Source organism: Balaenoptera borealis, assembly GCF_965194805.1.
Source record: "Balaenoptera borealis genome assembly, chromosome: 10".
Classification (NCBI taxonomy): Eukaryota; Metazoa; Chordata; class Mammalia; order Artiodactyla; family Balaenopteridae; genus Balaenoptera; species Balaenoptera borealis.
Genome location: NC_138874.1, coordinates 1,589,201 through 1,613,051, shown reverse-complemented (window position 1 = coordinate 1,613,051; position 23,851 = coordinate 1,589,201). Strand labels below are relative to the sequence as shown.

General features: G+C 34.5%; 1 protein-coding gene and 1 long non-coding RNA gene across 5 annotated transcripts in view; one reads left to right on the top strand and one right to left on the bottom strand.

Annotated features, from left to right (window-relative positions):
• The window catches only part of LOC309635829, a 501,182-nt gene that overhangs the window by 347,440 nt on the left and 129,891 nt on the right, over positions 1-23,851 (top strand). The gene's annotated exons all lie outside the window — the stretch shown is intronic.
• Positions 1-23,851, bottom strand: part of RTKN2 (rhotekin 2) — a 130,383-nt gene that overhangs the window by 88,491 nt on the left and 18,041 nt on the right. For all 4 annotated transcript variants that reach the window (XR_014249009.1, XR_014249010.1, XM_082407445.1 and 1 more), the window contains exons 3-6: positions 19,768-19,826; positions 9,405-9,458; positions 8,034-8,151; positions 5,480-5,674 (exon numbers count right to left, since the gene is read on the bottom strand). Coding sequence is in view for 2 of the 4 variants with exons in the window: in XM_082407445.1 (XP_082263571.1) it covers positions 5,480-5,674; positions 8,034-8,151; positions 9,405-9,458; positions 19,768-19,826 (426 nt within the window). In the remaining 2 variants the exon portion in view is untranslated. The remainder of the gene's footprint in view (positions 1-5,479; positions 5,675-8,033; positions 8,152-9,404; positions 9,459-19,767; positions 19,827-23,851) is intronic.

Here is a 23,851-nt window from a genome sequence, read left to right as displayed (position 1 = left end):
GGAAGTATCAGGTAAGAGTAGTCCTGGGCTATGAGTTTAACCTAGTATACTTGGCATTCACACCAGAAGCTCAAAAGAATGCTGGTATTAGAAGAATATAATTTAGTGAAATGTTATAAAAGGTTTTACCCTATCTTTTGATCAGCTTTAATGGTATAAATAAGCAAATGGCATGCAAGTTTCATGGGAAATGTTGATAAGGAAAATTGGTGTTTGGATTCAGGAATAAACCAAATAGAATGACAAATCTGAATAGGAGAATGAACACTTCAAGACAAATATGTCAGTCCCTATTACAAAGAGCTTAATAGCAATAATGTTATTCTCAAAAACACCTCTAGGCTTTGAAGAGGAGTATAGGTTAAACACAAGTTCCAACATCACTTAGAGTATCTTCTATGAAATGATAAACATTGGTTTTTCAGTTTTAAAATATCTGTCTACATTTTATAATCCTATGAAGGTTTCTAAACTGAAGTGCTTCAGCATGAATTTGAAAAAGAATTTCAGAAAAAGCACTGGTCTCAGAACAGTAAAAATAGTAACAATAATAGTAACAACTACATTTATTAAATGCTTACTACATACCAAGTTCATGAATTACCTTTTTGAATCTCATAATAATCCAATGGAGTTAGATATTATTACATTATTATTATTCCCATTTTACAGAGGGAAAAATAAAAACCCAGAGTAAATTAATCTGTCTTGGGTCACACAAATAATAAATGACAGGATAAAAAAAATCAAGTATTCCCTGCCAAACAATGAAATTTTAAACTGTTTGAGAAGCCCACTCATTGTTTTTATATGCTTGAAAGGTATATAAAACCCTAAAATGTCTCTAAGGAGCCTTCTAAAAATAGATGATTATGTCTAAGCATCCTTACCTTTCATGAGAAAACTGAGGCCCAGGAAATAACGTAACTTGTTCAGGACACTACTGGTCCTGTTTTTTTTTTTTTTTTTAACATCTTTATTGGAGTATAATTGCTTTACAATGGTGTGTTAGTTTCTGCTTTATAACAAAGTGAATCAGCTATACATATACATATATCCCCATATCTCCTCCCTCTTGCCTCTTCCCTATCCCACCCCTCTAGGTGGTCACAAAGCACCGAGCTGATCTCCCTGTCTATGTGGCTGCTTCCCACTAGCTATTTTACATTTGTTAGTGTATATATGTCCATGCCACTCTCTTCGTCCCAGCTTACCCTTCCCCCTCCCCGTGTGCTCAAGTCCATTCTCTATGTCTGCGTCTTTATTCCTGTCCTGCCCCTAGGTTCTTCAGAACCTTTTTTTTTAGATTCCATATATATGTGTTAGCATACGGTATTTGTTTTTCTCTTTCTGACTTACTTCACTCTGACAGACTCTAGGTGCATCCACCTCACTACAAATAACTCAATTTCGTTCCTTTTTATGGCTGAGTGATATTCCATTGTATATATGTGTCACATCTTGTTTATCCATTCACCTGTCGATGGACACTTAGGTTGCTTCCATGTCCTGGCTATTGTAAACAGAGCTGCAGTGAACATTGTGGTACATAACTCTTTTTGAATTATGGTTTTCTCAGGGTATATGCCCAGTAGTGGGATTGCTGGGTCGTATGGTAGTTCTATTTGTAGTTTTTTAAGGAACCTCCATACTGTTCTCCATAGTGGCTGTATCAATTTACATTCCCACCAACAGTGCAAGAGGGTTCCCTTTCCTCCACACCCTCTCCAGCATTTACTGTTTGTAGATATTTTGATGATCAGTGTGAAGTGATACCTCATTGTAGTTTTGACTTGTATTTCTCTAATGATTAGTGATGTTGAGCATCCTTTCATGTGTTTGTTGTCAATCTGTATATCTTCTTTGGAGAAATGTCTATTTAGGTCTTCTGCCCATTTTTGGATTGGGTTGTTTGTTTCTTTTGATATTGAGCTGCATGAGCTGCTTGTAAATTCTGGAGATTAATCCTTTGTCAGTTGCTTCATTTGCAAATATTTTCTCCCATTCTGAGGGTTATCTTTTTGTCTTGTTTATGTTTTCCTTTGCTGTGCAAAAGCTTTTAAGTTTCATTAGGTCCCATTTGTTTATTTTTGTTTTTGTTTCCATTTCTCTAGGAGGTGGGTCAAAAAGGATCTTGCTGTGATTTATGTCATAGAGTGTTCTGCCTATGTTGGTCCTGTTTTTTTTTTTTAAGTAAAGAATTTTGCTGCTTAAAAACGTTTTAAAACTACTAAACTTGGTGATTATCTCTTTCAGTTCTAAAATCTATGCTTCAAACTAGAAATACAATTGTTCATTCAATCATCAAAAAGACAGAGTTCCATTACCTTATAGTTGAATTAAAGCATTTTCCAGCAAATACTTGATATCATCTTAATCTAGGAAAGTTTTAAGATGGTCTTAATTCTAAAGGAAGAAAATTAAAGGGTCTCCCTTCCTCCTTTTTAACGACATTTATATTAGCAAAGATTTACATCTTCTATGCCTTCTTTCTTTCAGTGGATGGGACCCATTCAACAATCATGAAATCAATTTAATGATTCATAAACGGAATTAAAAGAAACTGAAAATAACTAGAATAAAAAAAGTCAAGTGACTATACTATAAATAGCAAGGGCTAAGTATTGCTTCACGAAATCTGTCTGCTTATGTTACTGTGCATTCAGTAATAATTTAAATGTATTTCTTACTGTGGGTCTCAATCAAAATAAACTGAAAGCCACAATGCTAGAGTCCCAAGTCACTTTCACATGTAATATATCTGATATGAAGAGTTATTTAGTTACATTTTTTTTTTTTTAGCACACGGTTCCTTTTTTTTTCTTTTTTTTTTAAATTTTTTTTTTTTTTTTTAAACAATCACTTTTGATATTTATTTATTTATTTATGGCTGTGTTGGGTCTTCATTTCTGTGCGAGGGCTTTCTCTAGTTGTGGCAAGCGGGGGCCACTCTTCATCGCAGTGCGCGGGCCTCTCACTATCGCGGCCTCTCTTGTTGCGGAGCACAGGCTCCAGACGCGCAGGCTCAGTATTTGTGGCTCACGGGCCCAGTTGCTCCGCGGCATGTGGGATCTTCCCAGACCAGGGCTCGAACCCGTGTCCCCTGCATTGGCAGGCAGATTCTCAACCACTGTGCCACCAGGGAAGCCCTAGTTACATTTTGATGATTGATATTTCCAGGATCTACACCTGAAATATTTTGCTTTTTGTAATTACAGTAAAATTACTTACATGCTGAAGAGCCAACCCTACCAAGACATGAAAAGAAATTCTAGGAATGCAGCCTGTACAACAGTTTTCCCAAGAAACATAAAGATAAAAATACTTGTAAAGAAACAAACACAGTGTTTAAAGAAAGTATCTGAAAGAAACCAGGGCTCCTTGAAGAGATGGTGATTCCAAGTGTGGGCAGAAAAACAAAAGATGAACATGGAACATGTTCCCTGGCCAGAAAGCAAAGAAGCTAATCAGAGATTAGGTTGTGTCAAAAGGACGCAGAGTCAGCTTAAAGGTTTTCCACTGATCAAAGATGGGACAAACTGGCTTCAAAGAGAATAACTGTAATAGACTGAAACACAAATATATAAAAATACAAGAGTTCAAATAAAACACTGATCACTTCCATGCTAGAACATCAACTTATTATTCTAAAATTGGGGAAATAAAAGAACCAAGTATTTTTTTCCTCCTTATCCTCCACCAACTTTTTTGCATTTATATCCAGAGAGTTAACGAAAGAAAGTTCTTCTTTGAGAGAATTCTAGGTTTAAAAATAAATGCAGAACTTCCCTGGTGGCGCAGTGGTTAAGAATCCGCCTGCCAATGCAGGAGACATGGGTTAGAGCCCTGGTCCGGGAAGATCCCACATGCCGTGGAGCAACTAAGCCCACGCGCCACAACTACTGAGCCTGTGCTCTAGAGCCCACGAGCCACAACTACTGAAGCGCGCGCACCTAGAGCCCGTGCTCCGCAACAAGAGAAGCCACCGCAATGAGAAGCCCATGCACCGCAACGAAGAGTAGCCCCTGCTCTCTGCAACTAGAGAAAGCCTGTGCGCAACAACAAAGACCCAGCGCAGCCAAAAATAAATAAATAAATAATTTTTTTAAAAAAAGAGAGAAAAGAATCAAGATAAAATATAAATAAATAAATAAATAAATAAAGGACAAATTTAGAAAGTCACCAAATTATAACCCCTAATGATATAATGAATGACCTGCAATGACCTGCAATAGCTGCTAACACCGTTAGATAAAAGATTGATAGGGAACTTTATAATGGATGGATCAGGCTGACAACACCTGAACCCACTGATCAGTTTTAACATGAGTAAAAGTGAGACAAGACCTCCAAATGGGATACAGTAGAAAGTACACTGTCCTAAAAGAGAACCTGAAACTAATCAGTCCTCTAGATCTGACTACAAGTTGTAGGAAACACAGGGGATAGAAAAAGATGTTTAAAAAGACCACAAAGATGTAATCAGATAAATTCAAAATATGGGAAATCTGAAAGATCTGGCTTCTTCAATAAATAATGGCAAGGAAAAAAGTAGATGGGAAATTGTTAAAGATTAAAAGAAACTTAAAAGACTCACCTAAATGCAATGTTGTAGACCTTGTTTGCATCTTGACTTGCACAGATCAGAAGAGAACTTCCTCAGAATTGGGGCAATTTGAACACAGACTGGACATCAGATGATATTCAGAACTTATTTTTTATTTTGTTAGATGTGATAATGGTAATGTGGTTTTGTTATAAAGAAATAAAATATTTTAAAAAATCTTTAAGACTAATGCATGACATATGCAGAAATCCAATTAGTAGACTGATATGTAGCAAACACCTTAACATGTAGATAGTCCCTTTTCAAGAAATATAATTCATCTTTCTGCTAGATACTGGAATTCCAAATCACTAAAAGCACACTGTCACCCAACTTTCTACTTTCTTTTTTTTAATTAATTAATTTATTTATTTATTTTTGGCTGCATTGGGTCTTCGTTGCTGCACGCGGGCTTTCTCTAGTTGCGGCGAGCAGGGGCTACTCCTTGTTGCGGTGAGGGGGCTTCTCATTGCGGTGGCTTCTCTTGCTTCAGAGCACAGGTTCTAGATGCACGGGCTTCAGTAGTTTTGGCTTGTGGGCTCTAAAGCGCAGCCTCAGTAGTTGTGGCACATGGGCTTAGTTGCTCCGCGGCATGTGGGATCTTCCCGGGACCAGAGCTCGAACCCGTGTTCCCTGCATTGGCAGGCAGATTCTTAACCACTGCGCCACCAGGGAAGCCCCAACTTTCTACGTTCAAAGGAAGGTATTAAGGATAACTCAGCTGGGTAAATGTCAGACAACCAAGTTATATTCCTGCCTCAGGATGTTTTTTCCCATTTAAAATGTAAAGATATTCTCCATATACAATACTTTAAAATGTCACAAATACATAATTATACTGTATCGCTGTAAATATCGTATTAGAAAACTTACTAAATAGCAGAACTGAAGGACAAGCACATTTCATGATCTTCTTGAAGCACTGAACTTATTTTCTTCCCTGTAGCTTTGCTTATAGAGGTCTTCAGTTTCTTAGCTAATTTTTTTGGTGTGTTGGTTATAGAAGAGTCTTCTGTACAGCAACTATATACTTCCACCTTTATCTGAAAGTCTGGCCCTGCTTCATTACTAAAAACAAAGACAATCATAATGTTAGAAATTTAACTCAGTAGAAAATAAAATAACATCCTGTGATGTTTTCATAACATTTAAAAGCAGCATTTGGAACAGGATTATGTTAATCTATGTTAATGAGATAGAATATCCCTGTGTTTATTTAGTATCTAAATGACCTGAGAGAGTCACTGCAACTTCTAGAGCTTCCAGCTTCTAAAGTAGGGCAATCTTAACTCAATTTAACCAATATTTACGGGCAAATTATTTAAAGGAAAAGAATAAAATGCCCTGGTCATTTTGTTGCCAATGCTATTTCTCCTTTTCATTCCTATAATATAGCTGTTTTTAAGGTATTTACATTATATGTATGATTTCCTGAAATCACGATTCCTCCAAAGGAAAAAGATTTGAAAACGAAAAATGCAAAGAAAATTAAAAGAAACAGAAGGTTTCTTCTGCTGAAACCTTTAGTTTTCATGCCTTTTTCACAAAGAGTCACAGTCCACTCAGCACCGTGCCCCTCCTCCCCACTCCACCTTTGTACCTAATAGCTCTAAAATAACATTCCACTATTTAGTTGTACAGGAGAAAACAAACAAAAAAAATGAATATAAAGAGAGATATTTCAAGGCGTGAACTCCTTGAGGGGGAGTGATGTCTTGGTAATCTTTGTATTCTTAATCTAGCATAAAAGATATTCAGTATGTATTTATTAAACCAATATGTAGAAAATCTGCAATGCCAAGATTGGCTTTGCTCTTTCTCAGACACAGTGAACTATCTTTACTATAAACGATTGTGGTGATGTTACTAACAGTAAAATATACTTCAAATTGCAAAGGAGGTCCATCAGCAGTAGATGTTGTCTGTAGAGGACAATCCATCAGCCTCAGAGATTTTAAAAATGCAGCATAGACTTTTTAAGATTTAAATAGCCAAACTATAGTTTGAATAAATCCAAGGAATAACTTCCAAATATTTTTATAGTTTATTACTTGGCAACTCTGAAACATACAGTACTCCTGGTAATGACTAACAAATGTCAATATTTAGAGAAAAACCAGAGATTCATAAATATTGAATACTTATTAAAACAATCATAACAAAAAGCACATTTTAAAATAACATTTAGAACATCTGTGAGCAGTTATTTTTAGAACAATTTAAAATATTTACAGAATTAAAAAAAAATTATAAATCATGAGTTGTCTTCCCAAGTAACTTGCATTGTTCTTTCTGAGAAAAAAATTATGATTTTTGTCTTTGTGGTAAAAACAAACAATAGCAAAGTGATGTGAAGAAAAGAGTCCATTAACAGGATGATTTTGGCAGGAAAAGATGCACAAGTAATAGTTGATAATGGAAATAAGTATATTTAGATACATAATAAATATTTATTTTTAAGTCTCAATTATGTAAACATTTGGCAATATTTGGGGCATCCTAAATAAATTCCTTTGGTTCAATAGAGCTTATAAGATGGCCTGCACTACTGCTGATAACTCAGAAAAATGTATTATATTTTTCTGTGCTGTACAATTACTTATGGGACACTGAACCAAAGCCACAAAACATGGTTTGCAATAGTTTTTTTAATGCTACATGACTGGCAAAACTAGTACTTTCAATCTCAACTGTATATAGTTCCATAGCTAAAGATGGAAAAAACATATATATTTATTTTAATAGCTAAGTAGTTATTAATATTTGGATACAAAGATACTGTCTTTGAAACCCTGTAAGAAATACAAATCACATACTGATTTAGGCCAATAGAAAAAAAGGCCAGGAAAAACTTATGTTAGTTAAAAATGATTTCTATGGCTACCTGAGGAGTTCTTTCTGGTTCTATATTATGACCACAATAAAATGAGCCTGTAAAAGAGCAGGGGCAATAAAAACAGCCCTGAGGATCAACTAATGTTTTATTGTTTTGGAGTGAAAACATGAAAGAAGTGCACCATAAGACAAAGAACATCTCAAAATTTTACTAAAGTACTTTGCCTATGGTACATATTTCAGAACTGTCTTATAAAGTTGTTATACTATTTTGGTATTTCTGTAACCAAATCTCCTATATGAGATGTAAGAACCTCTTTTATGCCCAAATTCACTCTACATAAAATAATGTTATAATGAGATTCCATTGTATTCATAGTGTTACTACTAATATTACATGATTTCCACTGTATTTTATAATGGAAAAATCTCAAATGCAGAAATGGGCTTATTTTGAATAATACAATGTTCAAGATCAATTTAAACATTTAAAGATTTTAATGCTTCAAAAATAATCCAATAAATTTGCCTTCCTTTGAAAAAGGTAGAATTTTAGATTATTTTCATTCAATGAAGATTAAAAAATACTTACAATATGGTCACATTTTCAAAACATATATCTGTGATTGTTTTATCCACAATCACCATGTCAGTATCAAAAACTTCAGCTCCCATTTTGAATAAACAAAAAATGGCATAGTGCTGTGATCCTAGAGAAGAAAAACAACATAACACTATGATTCATGTGATGAATCATGCCTATATTATGTTAAAATCTGCTTGAAAATGAAAATAATTAGCCTAAATATTTGCTAATATTCTTATTTTCATACATTGTACACTATAATCGTTTAACTTTTTATAGAGACTGTTTTGCCAATATATATTAATAGCTTGCCCAACTAAAGCACAACAATTAAAGTAGGGAGTATCAAAAAATAAAGTTAAAAATATAGGCCTCTCAGCAGCTTAAAGTAACCACCAAACTCAAAAATTTTATTCCTAGAAAACTCTTTAAGCTTTAATTAATAGCAAATTTATTATTTTATGTATATACTATTACCCCTGTCATTTGGTTTCCAAGTATATTTTAAGAAAAATAAGTTTTCTATTATGAGAGGTTAGGAGCAAGCACGTTAACAGCAAAACATTTTCCACCAAACTGAAAGGGAGGAAACCACAAAAACAATAAAAAGTAGACATGTGAACACAAAAACCATAGCTGCTGGGCCTTCTAATTTGATGATGTTTTTAAAAAGTATTAGGTGATTAAAGGACTGAAACCTCATTACTGAGAAAATGTACCTCTTCAGAAAAACTTAACTCTCTACTGTAATCAGAAAGATGTACTTAATACCTGCATGTATTCCTTTGTAAAGTAATTTATATTTCCTAATTGAATAACAAATATACTAACCTGATTTTGAATTTTTCATATAAAACTAATTGTGCTCAGTGTGGTTCAGTTTTTAAAGTATGAGGAACAAAGCTATCACAATAGACAAGAAAGATAAAGGATTATCATATCTTTTCTGCTTTGCCTCTAACAGCTAGAAATCATTTGAGGTTAATTTCCATGACCCACAATGCATGGATTTGTTAAGACTATATGAAGCAATAAAATGCTGAAGGGGAAAACAATCAGATCAAGCTAAAAATCTTTTCCTCTTACATCCTGTTAAATAATCTGAAGTAAGAAAACAAAGCAGAAAGATCTCCAAGATCTCTGGTCAAATAATGTTGCCTTTACCATGACTCCTTAAATATTTCCTTTTATTGCACAATTCCCTTCTCTATTACCTGTTACTCACCATCCTTGCACAGGTTCGTATCAACAAGATTCTGCTTATTCTGTCAAATGACATCCATTTATTTCAGTGGGGAAGCAGTTTTTTCTCCTAATAATCTCAAATTTACTACATATTACAGAAAATATTTCAATTACAATTAAAATCATACATACGTTCTTTATTGCTGAAGTGATCAGAGTCTTTCCACATTAGTGGTATACGAATATCTATAGAGGAGGGGGAAAAGAAATGACAGGTAATAATTTTGGTAAATTTCATTTCTTAGAGTGAAATAAACCTCTGAATTCCATAATGGATTCTGACCATTAAAGCCAATATTTATTTATTATTTAAATATTCAAACACAATAATGTTTTCTCTTAAAAACAGCTTAGACTAGGAATATAAAATCTGTTATATTTATTTTACTAAAAAACCCCACCAACTACTACTCAAGAAATTAATTAAGACAGGTCTGTAATAAGCTTATGCCATAAAATTTTCTTTTCATGATTTATGTTTTTGAAATAGGTGAAATTTGGGTAACCTAGTGCTCAATTTCTATTTTGGGTAAGCAGTAGCAGCAAATGTAGTTAAATACATTTCAAAATCATAGAATAGTAGAGGTAGAAATGACTTTAGAACTTCTGTCCACTATGCAAACTTTAAAGATGAAGAAAATTAAGTTGTCTAAGATTGACTTGTCTGAGATCATTGGTTTCTGGGAGAGACCCAGCTCTTGACAAACAAATCCAAGATCTCTCCATTAAGAAGATTTAACTTGTCTACAAAAGAATTTGCAGATCTTTGTATATTCATGTTACAAACTGTAGCATTTTCCTTAAGAAAACTAAAAAGAGGAATGTATTACTTCTTTCAGGCCAAGAAAAGGGCCTACGTTCTAAAAGTGAGCTAAACATATTTCTCTCATTCACACATTCTTCAAACTCCAAAGTGACTGTGTTAACAATCTTTATTCCGGAAATTAATCTAGAGCTTTGACACAGTCAAAATTTTGCCTTCCTAGTTTTCTCCATTCTTCCCTTTACTTTTAATACTAGGTTAACATTATGTAGTAACAATTTTCCTCTGACATTCTTATGCTATCTGCATAGTTTCAAAGTTAGAGGATTAAGGTATTACCAAATAGATTAAGATGTGTGATTACAGCATAACACAGCACAGTAGAAATCTCAATGATAAAGTGAAGTTAGTTTTAATTTTTAATTTTGTACTCAGTACAAAAACGATATCAAACCTTTCTGGAAAATTTCTGTTTAAGACATTTCCTTATTACACTTAGGAAGTTTATTTGCATATTTTTCATACCTATTAATTATGCCACTTTCAAATAATTATAAATCTTTCTGAACATAAGCTATTTGGCTACCTTTATGATGTGCTTCACTTTTAGATCCCATGATCTTTTGTCTACATTTTTATTTGTTTAGAATTCTAAGGTTCTTAGTGCCTATTTCCAATTTCCTTTCTAGAACATCTTTGTATTACTCCATCCCTACCCTGCCCAACCAGGTAGAAATATATGAGTGCTCTTCCCACTGCTGCCTCAGCACTTTTGATAAAAATATGACTTATTGAGCTCTCCCCATGTGCCAAGCTAAACACTTTACATACATTTCATCCAACAATAATTTTTAAAATATATTTACTAATTTATGGTTGTGTTTTCATTGTCATTTGTCTCAAAGTATTTTTTAATTCCCTCTTCGATTTCATCACCGACCCATTGGTTTTTTAGTACCATGTTGTTTAGTCTCCATGTAATTGTTTTTTCTTGTTTCTCTTTGTGTGGTTTATTTTCAGTTTCATGCCGTTGTACACAGAAAAGATGCTTGAAAAACTTTCTATCCTCTTAAATTTGCTGAGGCTTGTTTTGTGTCCTAGTATGTGGGTCTATCCTAGAGAGTGTTCCATGTGCACTTGAAAAGAATGTATATTCTGGATTTTTTAGATATAATGTCCTGAAAATATCAATTAAGTTTAAATGACTGTCAAAATACAACCATTCAAAATCTGTGGCATGCAGCAAAGGCAGTCCTGAGAGGGAAGTTCATAGCAATACAGGCCTTCCTCAAAAAACAAGAAAAATCTCAAATAAACAACCTAACCTACCACCTGAAAGAATTAGAGAAAAAAAGAACAAACTAAACCTAAAGTCAGCAGAAGGAAGAAAACAATAAAGATCAAAGAGGAAATAAATAAAATAGAGATTTAAAAACTATTTTAAAAAACCAATAAAAACAAGAGCTGGTTTTTTGCAAGGGTAAACAAAATGGACAAACCTCTAGACAGGCTAGAAGAGAGAGGACCCAAATAAACAAAATGAGAAATGAAAGAGGAGAAGTAAGAATGGATACTGCAGAAATACAAAAAACCATAAGAGAACACTATGAACAATTATATGCCAACAAACTGAACAACCTAAAAGAAATGGACAAGTTTCTAAAAACATACAGCCCACCAAAATTGAATCAAGAATCAAGAAGAAATGGATAATTTGAACAGACCAATCACTAGAAGTGAAATAGAGTCTCCAAAAAAAACCAAAAACAAAAACAAAAACTCCAGGGGCTTCCCTGGTGGTACAGTGGTTGAGAATCCGCCTGCCAACGCAGGGGACACGGGTTCAAGCCCTGGTCCGGGAAGATCCAACATGCTGCGGAGCAACTAAGCCCGTGCGCCACAACTACTGAACCTGTGCTCTACAGCCCACAAGCCACAACTACTGAGCCTGTGTGCCACAACTACTGAAGCCCACATGCCTAGAGCCCGTGTTCCGTGACAAGAGAAGCCACCGCAATGAGAAGCCCGCGCACCACAATGAAGAGTAGCCCCCGCTGGCCTCAACTAGAGAAAGCCTGCGCCCAGCAACAAAGACCCAACGCAGCCAAAAATTTAACAAAAAAATAATTAATTAAACAAACAAACAAGAAAACAAAAACTCCCTGCAAAACAAAGTCCAGGACTGGATGGCTTCACTGTGGAATTCTACCAAACATACAAAGAACTCAGACCAATCCTTCTCAAACTATACCAAAACACTGAAGAGGAGGGAACACTCCCAAAGTTATTCTATGAAGCCACCATCACCCTGATACCAAAATCAGACAAAAGCACTACCAAAAAAGAAAATTACAGGCCAATATCTTTGATGAATACAGATGCAAAAATTCTCAACAAAATATTAGCAAACCAAATCCAACAACACATAAAAAAGATCATATGCCATGATCAAGTTGGATTTATCCCAGGGTCACAAGGATGGTTCAACATATGCAAATCAATCAATGTGATACACCACATCAACAAAAGAAAGGACAAAAACCACATGATTATCTCAATCATGCAAAAACAGCACTTGATAAAATTCAACATCCATTCATGATAAAAACTCTTACCAAAGTGAGTATAGAGGGAACATATCTCAACATAATAAAAGCTATTTATGGCAAACCTACAGCTGACATAATACTCAATGGTGAGAAGATGAAAGCCTTCTCACTAAATTCTGGAACAAGACAAGGATGCCCAATCTAACCACTTTTTTTTTTTTTTTTGGTCGCACCACATAGTTTGTGGGATCTTAGTTCCCCAACCAGGGACTGAACCCAGGCCCACGGCAGTGAAAGCACAAAGTCTTAACCACTGGACCACCAGGGAATTCCTTCACCACTTCTATTCAACGTAGCATTGGAAGTCTAGCCACAGCAATCAAACAAGAAAAAAAGAAATAAAATGTATCCAAATTGGAAGGCAATAGGTTACATTGTCATTATATGCAGACGACATGATAGTACATAGAAAGAACCCTAAAGACTCCACACAAAAACTATTAGAACTGATAAACAAATTCAGCAAGGTAGCAGGATACAAGATTAACATACAGAAATCTGTTGCATTTATTTATGATAACAATGAAATACCAGAAAGGGAAAGTTAAAAAAAAAATCACTTTTAAAATCACATCAAAAAAATAAAATGTTTAGGAATAAACCTGACCAAGGAGGTGACATATGCTGAGAACTATAAAAACACTGATAAAGGAAATTAAAGATGATTTAAAGAAATGGAAAGATATACCATGCTCTTGGATTGGAAGAATTAATATTGTTAAAATGGCCATACTACCCAAAGCAATCTACAGAATTAATGCAGTCCCTGTCACATTAACCACTGTCACTTTATACCAAACTTGAATAATCCTAAAATTTATACAGAACCATAAAAGACCCAGAATTGCCAAAGCAATCCTGAGGAAAAAGAACAAAGCTAGAGGCATAATTCTCCCAGACTTCAGACAATACCTCAAAGCTACAGTAATCAAAACAGCGTGGACTGGCACAAAAACAGACATATGGATCAACAGAACAGAAAAAAGAGCCCAGAAATAAACCCACACACAAATGGTCAATTAATTGTCAACAAAGGAGGCAAGAATATACAATGGAAAAAAGACAATCTCTTTGGCAAGTGATGTTGGGAAAGCTGGACAGCTACATGTAAATCAGTGAAGTTAGAACACTCCCTCAACACCATACACAAAAACTCAAAATGGCTTAAAGACTTAAATATAAAACAGGATACCATAAAACTCCTAGAAGAGACCACAAGCAAAACATTCTCTGACATAAATCATACCAATGTTTTCTTAGGTCAGCCTCCCAAGGCAATAGAAATAAAAGCAAAAACAAACAAATGGGACCTAATCAAACTTAAAAGCTTTTGCACAGCAAAGGAAATCATAAACGAAGCGAAAAGACAATCTACGGACTGGGAGAAAGTATTGATATTTGTAAACGATGAGATCCACGAGGACTTAATTTCCAAAACATATAAACAGCTCATACAACTCAGTAACAAAAAAAACAAACAAGTCAATCAAAAAATGGGCAGTGGGGCTTCCCTGGTGGCACAGTGGTTAAGAATCCGCCTGCCAATGCAGGGGACACGGGTTCGAGCCCTGGTCCGGGAAGATCCCACATGCCGCGGAGCAACTAAGCCCGTGCGCCACAACTACTGAGCCTGCACTCTAGAGCCCACGAGGCACAACTACTGAGCCTGCGCTCTAGAGCCCGCGAGTCACAACTACTGAAGCCCACGTGCCTAGAGTCCGTGCTCCGCAACAAGAGAAGCCACTGCAGTGGGAAGCCCGCGCACCGCAACGAAGAGTAGCCCCCACTCACCGCAAGTAGAGAAAGCCCGTGCACAGCAACAAAGACTCAACGCAGCCAAAAATAATAAATAAATTAAATAAATAAATTAAAAAAAAAAAAAAAAAAGGGCAGAAATCCTAAATAGACATTTCTCCAAAGAAGACATACAGATGGCCAACAGGCACATAAAGATGCTCAACATCACTATTTTTTAGAGAAATGCAAATCAAAACTACAAAAATTACCTGACCAGTGAGGTACCATCTCATGCTGGTCAGGATGGCCATCATTAAAAAGTCTACAAATAACAAATGCTGGAGCGGGTATGGAAAAAAGGGAACCCTCCTACACTGTTGGTGGGAATGTAAATTGGTGCAGCCACTGTGGAGAACAGTATGGAAGTTCCTCAAAAAGCTAAAAATAGAGTTGCCATGTGATCCAGCAATCCCACCCCAGGCATATATCCGGATGAAACCATAATTTGAAAAAATACATGCACACCTATGTTCATAGCAGCACTATTTACAACAGCCAAGACATGGAAGCAACCTAAATGTCCATTGAGAGATGAATGAATAAAAAAGATGTGGTACATAAATACAATGGAATACTACTCTGCCATAAAAAATGAAATAATGCCATTTGCAGCAATATGAATGGACCTAGATATTATCATACTGTGAGGCAAGTCAGAAAGAGAAAGACAAACACCACATGGTATCATTTATATGTGGGATCTAAAATTGACACGAACTTATTTACAAAACAGAAATAGACTCACAGACATAGAGAACAAACTTACGGTTACCAAAGGGGAAAGGGGGTGGGCGAGGGATAAATTAGGAGTTTGGGATTAGCAGATACAAGCTACTATATATAAAATAACAGGTCCTACTGTTTAGCACAGGGAACTATATTCATATCTTGTAATAACCTATAATAGAGAAGAATATGAAATAGAATATATATACATACACACACATATATGTATAACTGAATCACTTTGCTGTATGCCAGAAAGTAACACAACATTGTAAACTGACTGTACTTCAATTAAATATACATATATTTACTAATTTAATAGTCAAGTGACAGGATTTGTTTACATTTGCATTTTCTTTCCTTTTTTAAAAATATTTATTTATTTATTTGGCTGCACTGGATCTTAGTTGCAGCATGCGGGATCTTCATTGCTGCATGTGGGATCTTTAGTTGTGGCATGTGGGATCTAGTTCCCTGACCAGGGATCAAAGGCAGGCCCCCTGTATTGGGAACATGGAGTCTTAGCCACTGGACATTTGCATTTTCTTGACTAAGAAAAATGTTAATAAACTTACTGGCCAGTTCAGTAAATATGTTTGTATCCATGGCCCATTTTTCTTTTTCTTTTTAAAAACATATTTATGGTTTGTACTTTTAAAAATTAATTATTTAGGGACTTCTCTGGTGGCGCAGTGATTAAGAATCTGCCTGCAGAGGCAGGGGGCATGGGTTGGAGCCCTGGTCTAGGAAGATCCCACATGCCGTAGAGCAACTAAGCCCAGGCGCCACAACTACTGAGCCTGCACTCTAGAGCCTGCGAGCCACAACTACTGAGCCCGTGCTCTAGAGCCTGTGAACCACAACTACTGAGCCTGTGTGCCACAACTACTGAAGCCCGTGAGCCTAGAGCCCATGCTCTGCAACAAGAGAAGCCACTGCAATGAGAAGCCCATGCACGGCAACAACAAATAACCCCCGCTCGCCGCAACTAAAGAAAACCCACGCGGCAATGAAGACCCAATGCAGCCCAAATAAATGAATAAATGAATGAATGAATGAATCTTAAAAAATTAATTATTTAATCTTTGTAAGATTTTTGAGTATGTGAGGTAAACATATAAATATTCTTCTTATAAAAACAGTTCCAGCTCCATTTATATATTTAATAGGCCTTCTCTTCTTCACTGATTGAATGATGCCATCTTTATCATATATGCCATTCTGAGTAAGTGTCCTTTCCTTGGCTATATGCTTTATAGATCTAATTGAATCGTTATCTATCCTGATACCAATACCATACCATCATAACCATTGAAACTTTATAATATACTTTACCATCTGTTAGAAATATATCCTTCCAAAAACATCTTATTCTCTCTTGCTAATTTCTTTAAGTAAATCTTAGAAATAATGTGTCAAAATTCCCCCTCCAATGTTTTATTAGAACTCTAGTATCCAAAGTAACTTGGGAACTGTTAACTTTACAATACACTATTTACATAGAGTAGCGTAATACAGTTACCCTTATATTTTTATTAAGGTTATTCATGGGGTATTTAATGTTTTTGTTTTTTGCTGCTTTTATTGTAACTAGTTCTTGCTGGTGTTGAGAGCAGCTACAACTTTTTATGTATATATCTTGAATCTAGACACTTTTACTGAATTCTTTATTAATTCAAACAATGTTTCAGTAAATTTCCTTATATTTTCTAGGTCTGCAATCTATTATCTTCAAATAGTACTCAATTTATCTATTTCTTTTCAGTAGTTTCATCTTTCATTCTTACTATTTTAGCTAAAATTTCTAAAACTCTGTTGTAATATTAATATAATAGACATTGCTATTTTGTTCTTGATTTTAATGGGATCACCTTTATTGTTTTATAATTATGACTTGGCTGATGTCCTGTCAAAGGGCCTGCTTCTTGCTTGACCAGAATTGCTGACTCACTGCATTTCACAACTGTTCTTTTTCACAACTATTCTTTTTCTAGTAGGGTGGTATTAACTATTTACACTATCTTGGAAGGAACATGGACCCTTACTTCCTTTGCTGTACAACCATGGCCTATTGGTCAGTCTTGCCCTTTCCCATGCCTAGCTATGTCAGATCCTCAAGAGGAGAAGATGGACATTTCTTATCTATTTCCCAGGTGGTCATGTACTGTTTAGATGGCAAAAGATGTGTAACTCATTAGCTACATTTTAAAATTCAGTCTCAAAGAGTAGAAATTCCTTCCAGCTTCTTGCAAATGGTTGACTCAGTTTTAATTTACAGTACTCTTACCTTTGTCTTTTTTTAAATGTCTTAATTGACACTTTAATGGTAAAGTGAAAGAGCCATAATAGGATAGCTAACTTGATGCTATTAGGTCCTAGAAGTCTATCATTTTCAAAAGCGAAAACCGAGGTACTTTGTGAACTGATTTGGCTTTAGTCATCGAATTAGTAGTTAGCGAATAGGCTGAGACAATTACCATATGCAATTATTTGGTGTTGAGCAGAAACAATCGGGATAAACCTCAATTATTCTTTTTACTTTTATAAAGATCTGGCCAGTGAGTGGTGAAGCTAGAAGTAGAAATCCCAGGTATCTCCTGGAAATCAACGTAATCTCAGAAACATTATAAAACTTTGTTGCAAATATTCATTTTGATCAAAACAAAAGTTACGTTTTCATTCCCATGTCAAAAGAAAATGGATTTATAAAGGTGAATTAGTTTTTAATGTTCTTTGTTTTTATCTTTCGCAAACATTACAGACAAGATATAATTAAGTCTAAGCAAAGATGTAAAGAAATTACCTATGTATCCCATTTTCTGAGAATTTTGGCTCCTTAATTTAATTTAAAATTATCTTTTAAAAAGAAGAAACACATGCAGAAATAAGTTTAATTTCTATACTCGAGTATTTATGGTCAAGAAAATAGTTTTTTCTCTACTTTAAATGCTTTTATTTAAACACTCTTCTAAATGGAGAGTTAATGCTAATTTCATGATTCCTGCAGTCAATAAACTATTATGAAATGACAGTAGAGGCTAACTTTATCATGGCATTCAGTCTTCAACAGCAATTTATCTCATTTGTGTACTGAGTGGCACTACATCAGAAGCAAGGAATGGAGGATTATGTTTAAGTATTTTTAGAAAATCCCCTTTAAAGATCTATAATATTTTGTTTTTTCACATTAAAATGTATTGAACATAGTGAACAACTAATATGTAAAAGTGCTATGTTTGGCATCAAAAGGATAAATAAGATATAAAACATGTTTTATTCCATTCATAATTGGAAAGATGAAAACAAATATAAATAACATAAAACAAGCAATGGATTTTTATATATAGCTCAGTTATTTTTCTGAAGAATTTTTGCTGAGGGTAATCCCTCTGGTTTAGGACAATTATGTCATATGTAAAATTCAGGTATATCCTTCCTGTAGGAGAATTTTTAACATGAAGACATTTTTAAAAACAGTTCCTTGGGAAAAAAACAACAACCAAACAGTTCCTTGGGTAAGAGGGCCTGAAATACAGCAGCAGGCTCCCTGGAGCTAAGAGAACAAGGCTTTTAGCCAATGAAACAAACTAGTTATTACTTAAGGACCGCTGGAGGTCTGTTGTTTCCAAAGCGTACCAATGAGATAATATTTATAAAAGGTACATTATCTAACTAGCATACACATGAGTCAGCCATGTATTTATTCACTTCAATCTGTGGCATCTCCAAGCCATTGTCTTTAGCTTCCTTAACACTTTGGAGAAACTGAGACAACACAGCATAAGTGCCATCTAGTGGTAAAGTGTCTCCTAACTGCATTAAGAATTCAGAGAAGGGAAAAATATTTCTAGCAGGGAACAGGGAAGGCTTTATAGATGAGCAAATAGATCCTGAAGATAATATAGTTATTTCTAGAGCTAACTGGGTATTAGGAACATGGGGTGTGTTGACAGAACAGGGAGAGAAATGTCTGGCTAAAGCAGACAGCTTATGTGTAGGAGTAGTGGAAGATATGACTAGAAAAATATTTGGGTCAGAAGAGAAAACTCTAAGGGGAAGTCTAGTCTCTATCCTATGGGTAATGGAGTGTAGTCATCCATCCAATCAATACTCACTGAGTAATAACTACGTACAAGCACTGTGTTAGCTCCTGGGTATATAGTGATGAACAAAGCAAACAGGGTTCCAACCCTCATGGAAATTCTAGAGTAGACAAACATTAAACACAGTACTGAAACTTCTGAGCAAAAAAGGAATGGGGAGTCAAAAGACTTGAGTTTGCAGCCCAGCTCAACCAAAGTCATTTAACCTCTGTCTATAGAAAACGGGAACTACCCTACCTATTACACAGTGTTGCAGTGAGGAGAAAACTTCATAATATATGTAATATACATGAAACAGTTTTCTCAAATTGTAAAATTCTACACAAATGTAGAGCATAATGATGAAAACAGTGTTTTAGAACAAATATTCTGATAGAGGTATGCAAAATAAAATGAAAAAAGAAAATGGACATAGGGAATTAAAAAGCCCCACTAACTCTAGGAAGTTACTTTATAGAATTTATTCAGCAATAGAAAAATGATCCATTACAGCATACCTGATATGGCAATCTTTCCCTTACATGCTGTTCGTGCTTTACTTTCAAAATTCACATCACTGTCAAAAGAAAAAACACCCTAATGAAAAATAGACCTTCTCTAATAAGCAATTGTTTTAACGAACTTTCACAAATGCCTAAATATTAAAAATAAACACATCCTTGAATAATAATGACTTCCGGTTAACATAAACTATTTGACTCAAACTTTATGATGTTTAGTCAACAGTTAGCTGGCTTTAAAAGAAATATATAGAGCCATTCTCTTTGATTTTTTCATACAAGCTTTACATTCCCTGATGATTATATAATGGCTTACTCTACAATGAAAGGCTTTTGTGACCTCTTACATTTAAAAACAAGATGTGGAATATTTGTACAGGTCCTAGGAAGTATAATACCTTGCGTCACCATTTCATAAATTACATTTCTAGCTTACCAGATTATAGTTGCCTGAAAAAGTTAATGAACTTCCCAACCATGAACATGCTGCCCAAGAGTATCTTATCCTTATAAAATCTAACAAATATTTAAAAAATTACTCTCTGCTACATATTCATGTGTGGTAATATCATATTTCATTTCCTTAAAGTTCTAAAAAGCTAAGCATACACTGAAACAATAAATGAACTAAGTTGGCAAAGGAAGGGAGTAGCCCTCTAGAGAGAATAAAATGTGGAGAGGAAAACATTATCATGACAATAGAAAAGGTCTCAAAGGAAATTCTTGGGATATAAGACACTTCCAGGTCTGACTGTAGACTATACTATTATCATAAAAATTTTTTTCAGGGACTTCCCTGGTGGTGCAGTGGTTAACACTCCACACTCTCAATGCAGGGGGCCTGGGTTCGACCCCTGGTATGGGAACTGGATCCCACGTGCATGCCACAACTAAGAGTTTGCATGCCACAACTAAGGAGCCCACGTACCACAACTAAGAAGCTGGTGAGCCGCAACTAAGGAGCCCACGAGCTGCAACTAAGGATCCCACGAGCTGCAACTAAGACCCAACACAACCAAATAAATAAATAAGTACTTAAATATTAAAAAACATTTTTTTTCAAAATAGTTATCTTCTATTAGACCAAATCAATCCCATCTCTGAATAGTTATCCAATATCCTACTTCCTAATAACCTGCATTTAGAGATTAGCATTCCGTTTCTAGAGCAATGTATCCAGGAGTATTCTTCTTTGCACTCTTTTTTGGCCTCTGTTTAATTTGGTTAGCCAATTAACTGCCAGTTAATTTAACTAGGTACTTCAAATACGTGGTAAGATAGAAACTTTTCATTTGAATACTGTTTTGATTCTATAAGGGCTTTTGGAGAAAGACTGGGTGGGAGTTTGAAGTGTATCTAACTAAGTTTCAGGAGAGTATGACACACCTTAACACATTTCAGTAGCCTTGTTAAAAAGATTGCATATATATTCATTATCATGCATCCAAATTTGAAAACAAAATATATCATCCCACTTTTTTTTACTCTCTTAGTGGATTAAGCACATAAGTATTACAGGTGAAATATATTCCAAAGGAGCAAAAAGAATTTACTGATGTATTGAAGTCGATAAGCTTATATGGGACATTTATATGGTATTTACAGAATCAAGCACTAGGTGTAACTAAAGTAATGTAGTAGACTTAAAGCCATAAATTTTCAGGATCCTATCTAATTACCTTATGGTCACACTGGTATTTAAGTTAAAATAGGAAATTCACTCAGTGAAAAATAAAAGTACTCATTATTTCAAAATAATGTTTGGTTGAATCATAAATTTTAAAAAGAGTCAAGTTCAGTATTTTATACTCAAGTTCAGTTTGTCACGTTGGAGAATTTTAGCTGGCTTATTAGTTCATCAGAGTGAAAAATTCAATTGAATAGTCTACTATGTTGTGGTGAAAATAATATACTGAAAGGCTCACTAGAAACCAAACACAAATCTCAATTTCCTCAAATTGGTACAAGAAATACAATATAAATACAGTTGGTTGGCATTTGTAAGTAATACTTCTAAAAACACATTCTATATGAGCAATGCATAATATAAATTCTTAAAATATTTATTTCAGTGAAAAAATACAAGGAAGCTCTAATACAGTGAGTAACTTGAGTATTATGGAATAGGTCATAAATTATGTTAAAATTGAAATCCATTAGGCATTATTAAATTGGATTAAACTTGAGGCTTTGGCAGACAAGTGAAATTCTAAAATACTAGAATCACCAAAAGCAAACTTGCTAAATATTTACCAAAAAAATTTTTCCCCTCCAAACTATTCAACCACCTGGCAGAGTACAGCTTTCTTCCCTATAAGTATAAAATTACTTGCATAGGCATTTTCAGGACCTGTCAACAAACTTATTATATACAAATATTATCAAATTATAATATAAATCCAATTAACCATATAATCTTACAGAATGATTCTGTCTTTAAAAAATTGAGAGATGAACTAAAGTAATCCAGACTCATGTTTCAGAAGCCTAAATTATTTTCAATTCAAGTAACTCTTCAACTGCTTTTTAGGGTGCTAAAATGTGATGTTTTTCTAATTAATCCAAACTGACAATAAATTGTTAAACATTATCTGTTTAATAATGTGCTACTGTAGCTAATAGTTTGCTACAGTTAAATAAAGAGTTGTTTTAAAATCTGCAATGTTAATGCCAATTCAAAATGCTACAGTTAGAGAGCCAGTCTGAGGAAAAAGCAAATAACCACAAAATCATTCAAACAAAAGCACAGCTAAATAATAGTGTACCTTATTCTTTTTTTTTTTTGTACCTTATTCTTATGAACCCGGTTTAGAGCATTATTTTGGTAAGACTTGTAAAAGCTAATTTAAAAGATAGAGATAAAAATATAAAATACAAACTTTTAACTTTGTTTTATTAACTTATATTTCTGCCTGTAGGTAAATAAAATGACCAACAGAGGGTGCCAATCAGCCACTTTGTTGCTCAAAACTCTGTATTAAAATTGGCCAAGTAAATACAGATTATCCTATTTTATGTTGTTCCATATGGGAAGTTAAAATAGCATTTCTTTTCCAGAATTAACAAGATACAATGAGAAATAACACAATGATGAAAGTATTTTATATTATCTTAACAAAGCATTTAGAAGAATTCTAAATACTATTCTATTATTTGAAAGCAGGTTATAAAATTCTTCACCTCTTGTGCAAATAAGTGAAAACTAAAACACACAGACATGCTTAATGTGGACTTTTAAACCATCCTAAAACTATGTGGTATAAAATTAATACCTTCATATAAGTATGTTAAGCTGGGAAGATGAGTTTTCTATTTCAAACCTTGAGACAACAACCTCTTTTCAACAGACACCAAACAATATAAAGTTTAAAAAAATAAAATCAGTAACGTCTTAACTATACCATGTTTTATTGTAGAAATACCAGGAGTACATAATTTTCACTGGCAATCTACATTTTTATTTTTGTTTATGTTATAGTATATAAGCAATTAAACTAGGCAATTGGAGTATGAGAAACTAGTTTTTGTGGCGTTATTAAAATCAGAATTATGTTGAATGATACCTAAAATTAGGTACTATAAATGTCTTTGACTAGTATTATTTTCACAAAGCCAAATACAGTTTTAAGAAGTTAAGGCAAGAGAAAGACGAGTGGATTGGGGCAGAGGAGAATATTATTGCTAAAATGTAAGCTCTGCAAGAATAGGGATTTTTTGGTCTATTCTGTTCACTGCTCAATCACCAGTGCCTGGTATACAGCTCAGTACATTCTAAGGCACTCAGTAGAGACTTAGTGAATACTAAATGAAGTAAAATAGGATATGGTCTTTTTGGTGGAGCAAGCAGTAGATTTAGACTAAAGTCTTAGGTATGACTCTTACCCATCAATAACTAGTTAATGAGTTGCTGTTAACCTCTTAGCCTCAGCAACCTCATCTGTAAAATGCGGGAAGTATCTATTTACCTCACAGCTACTGAATGAAATAATATTTTTAATGTATTCTGCATCATTCTTAGAAATGCTACACAAATACTAGGATTACTTTGTGAGTGTTTGTATTTTTGGCTTCAGTATTAACT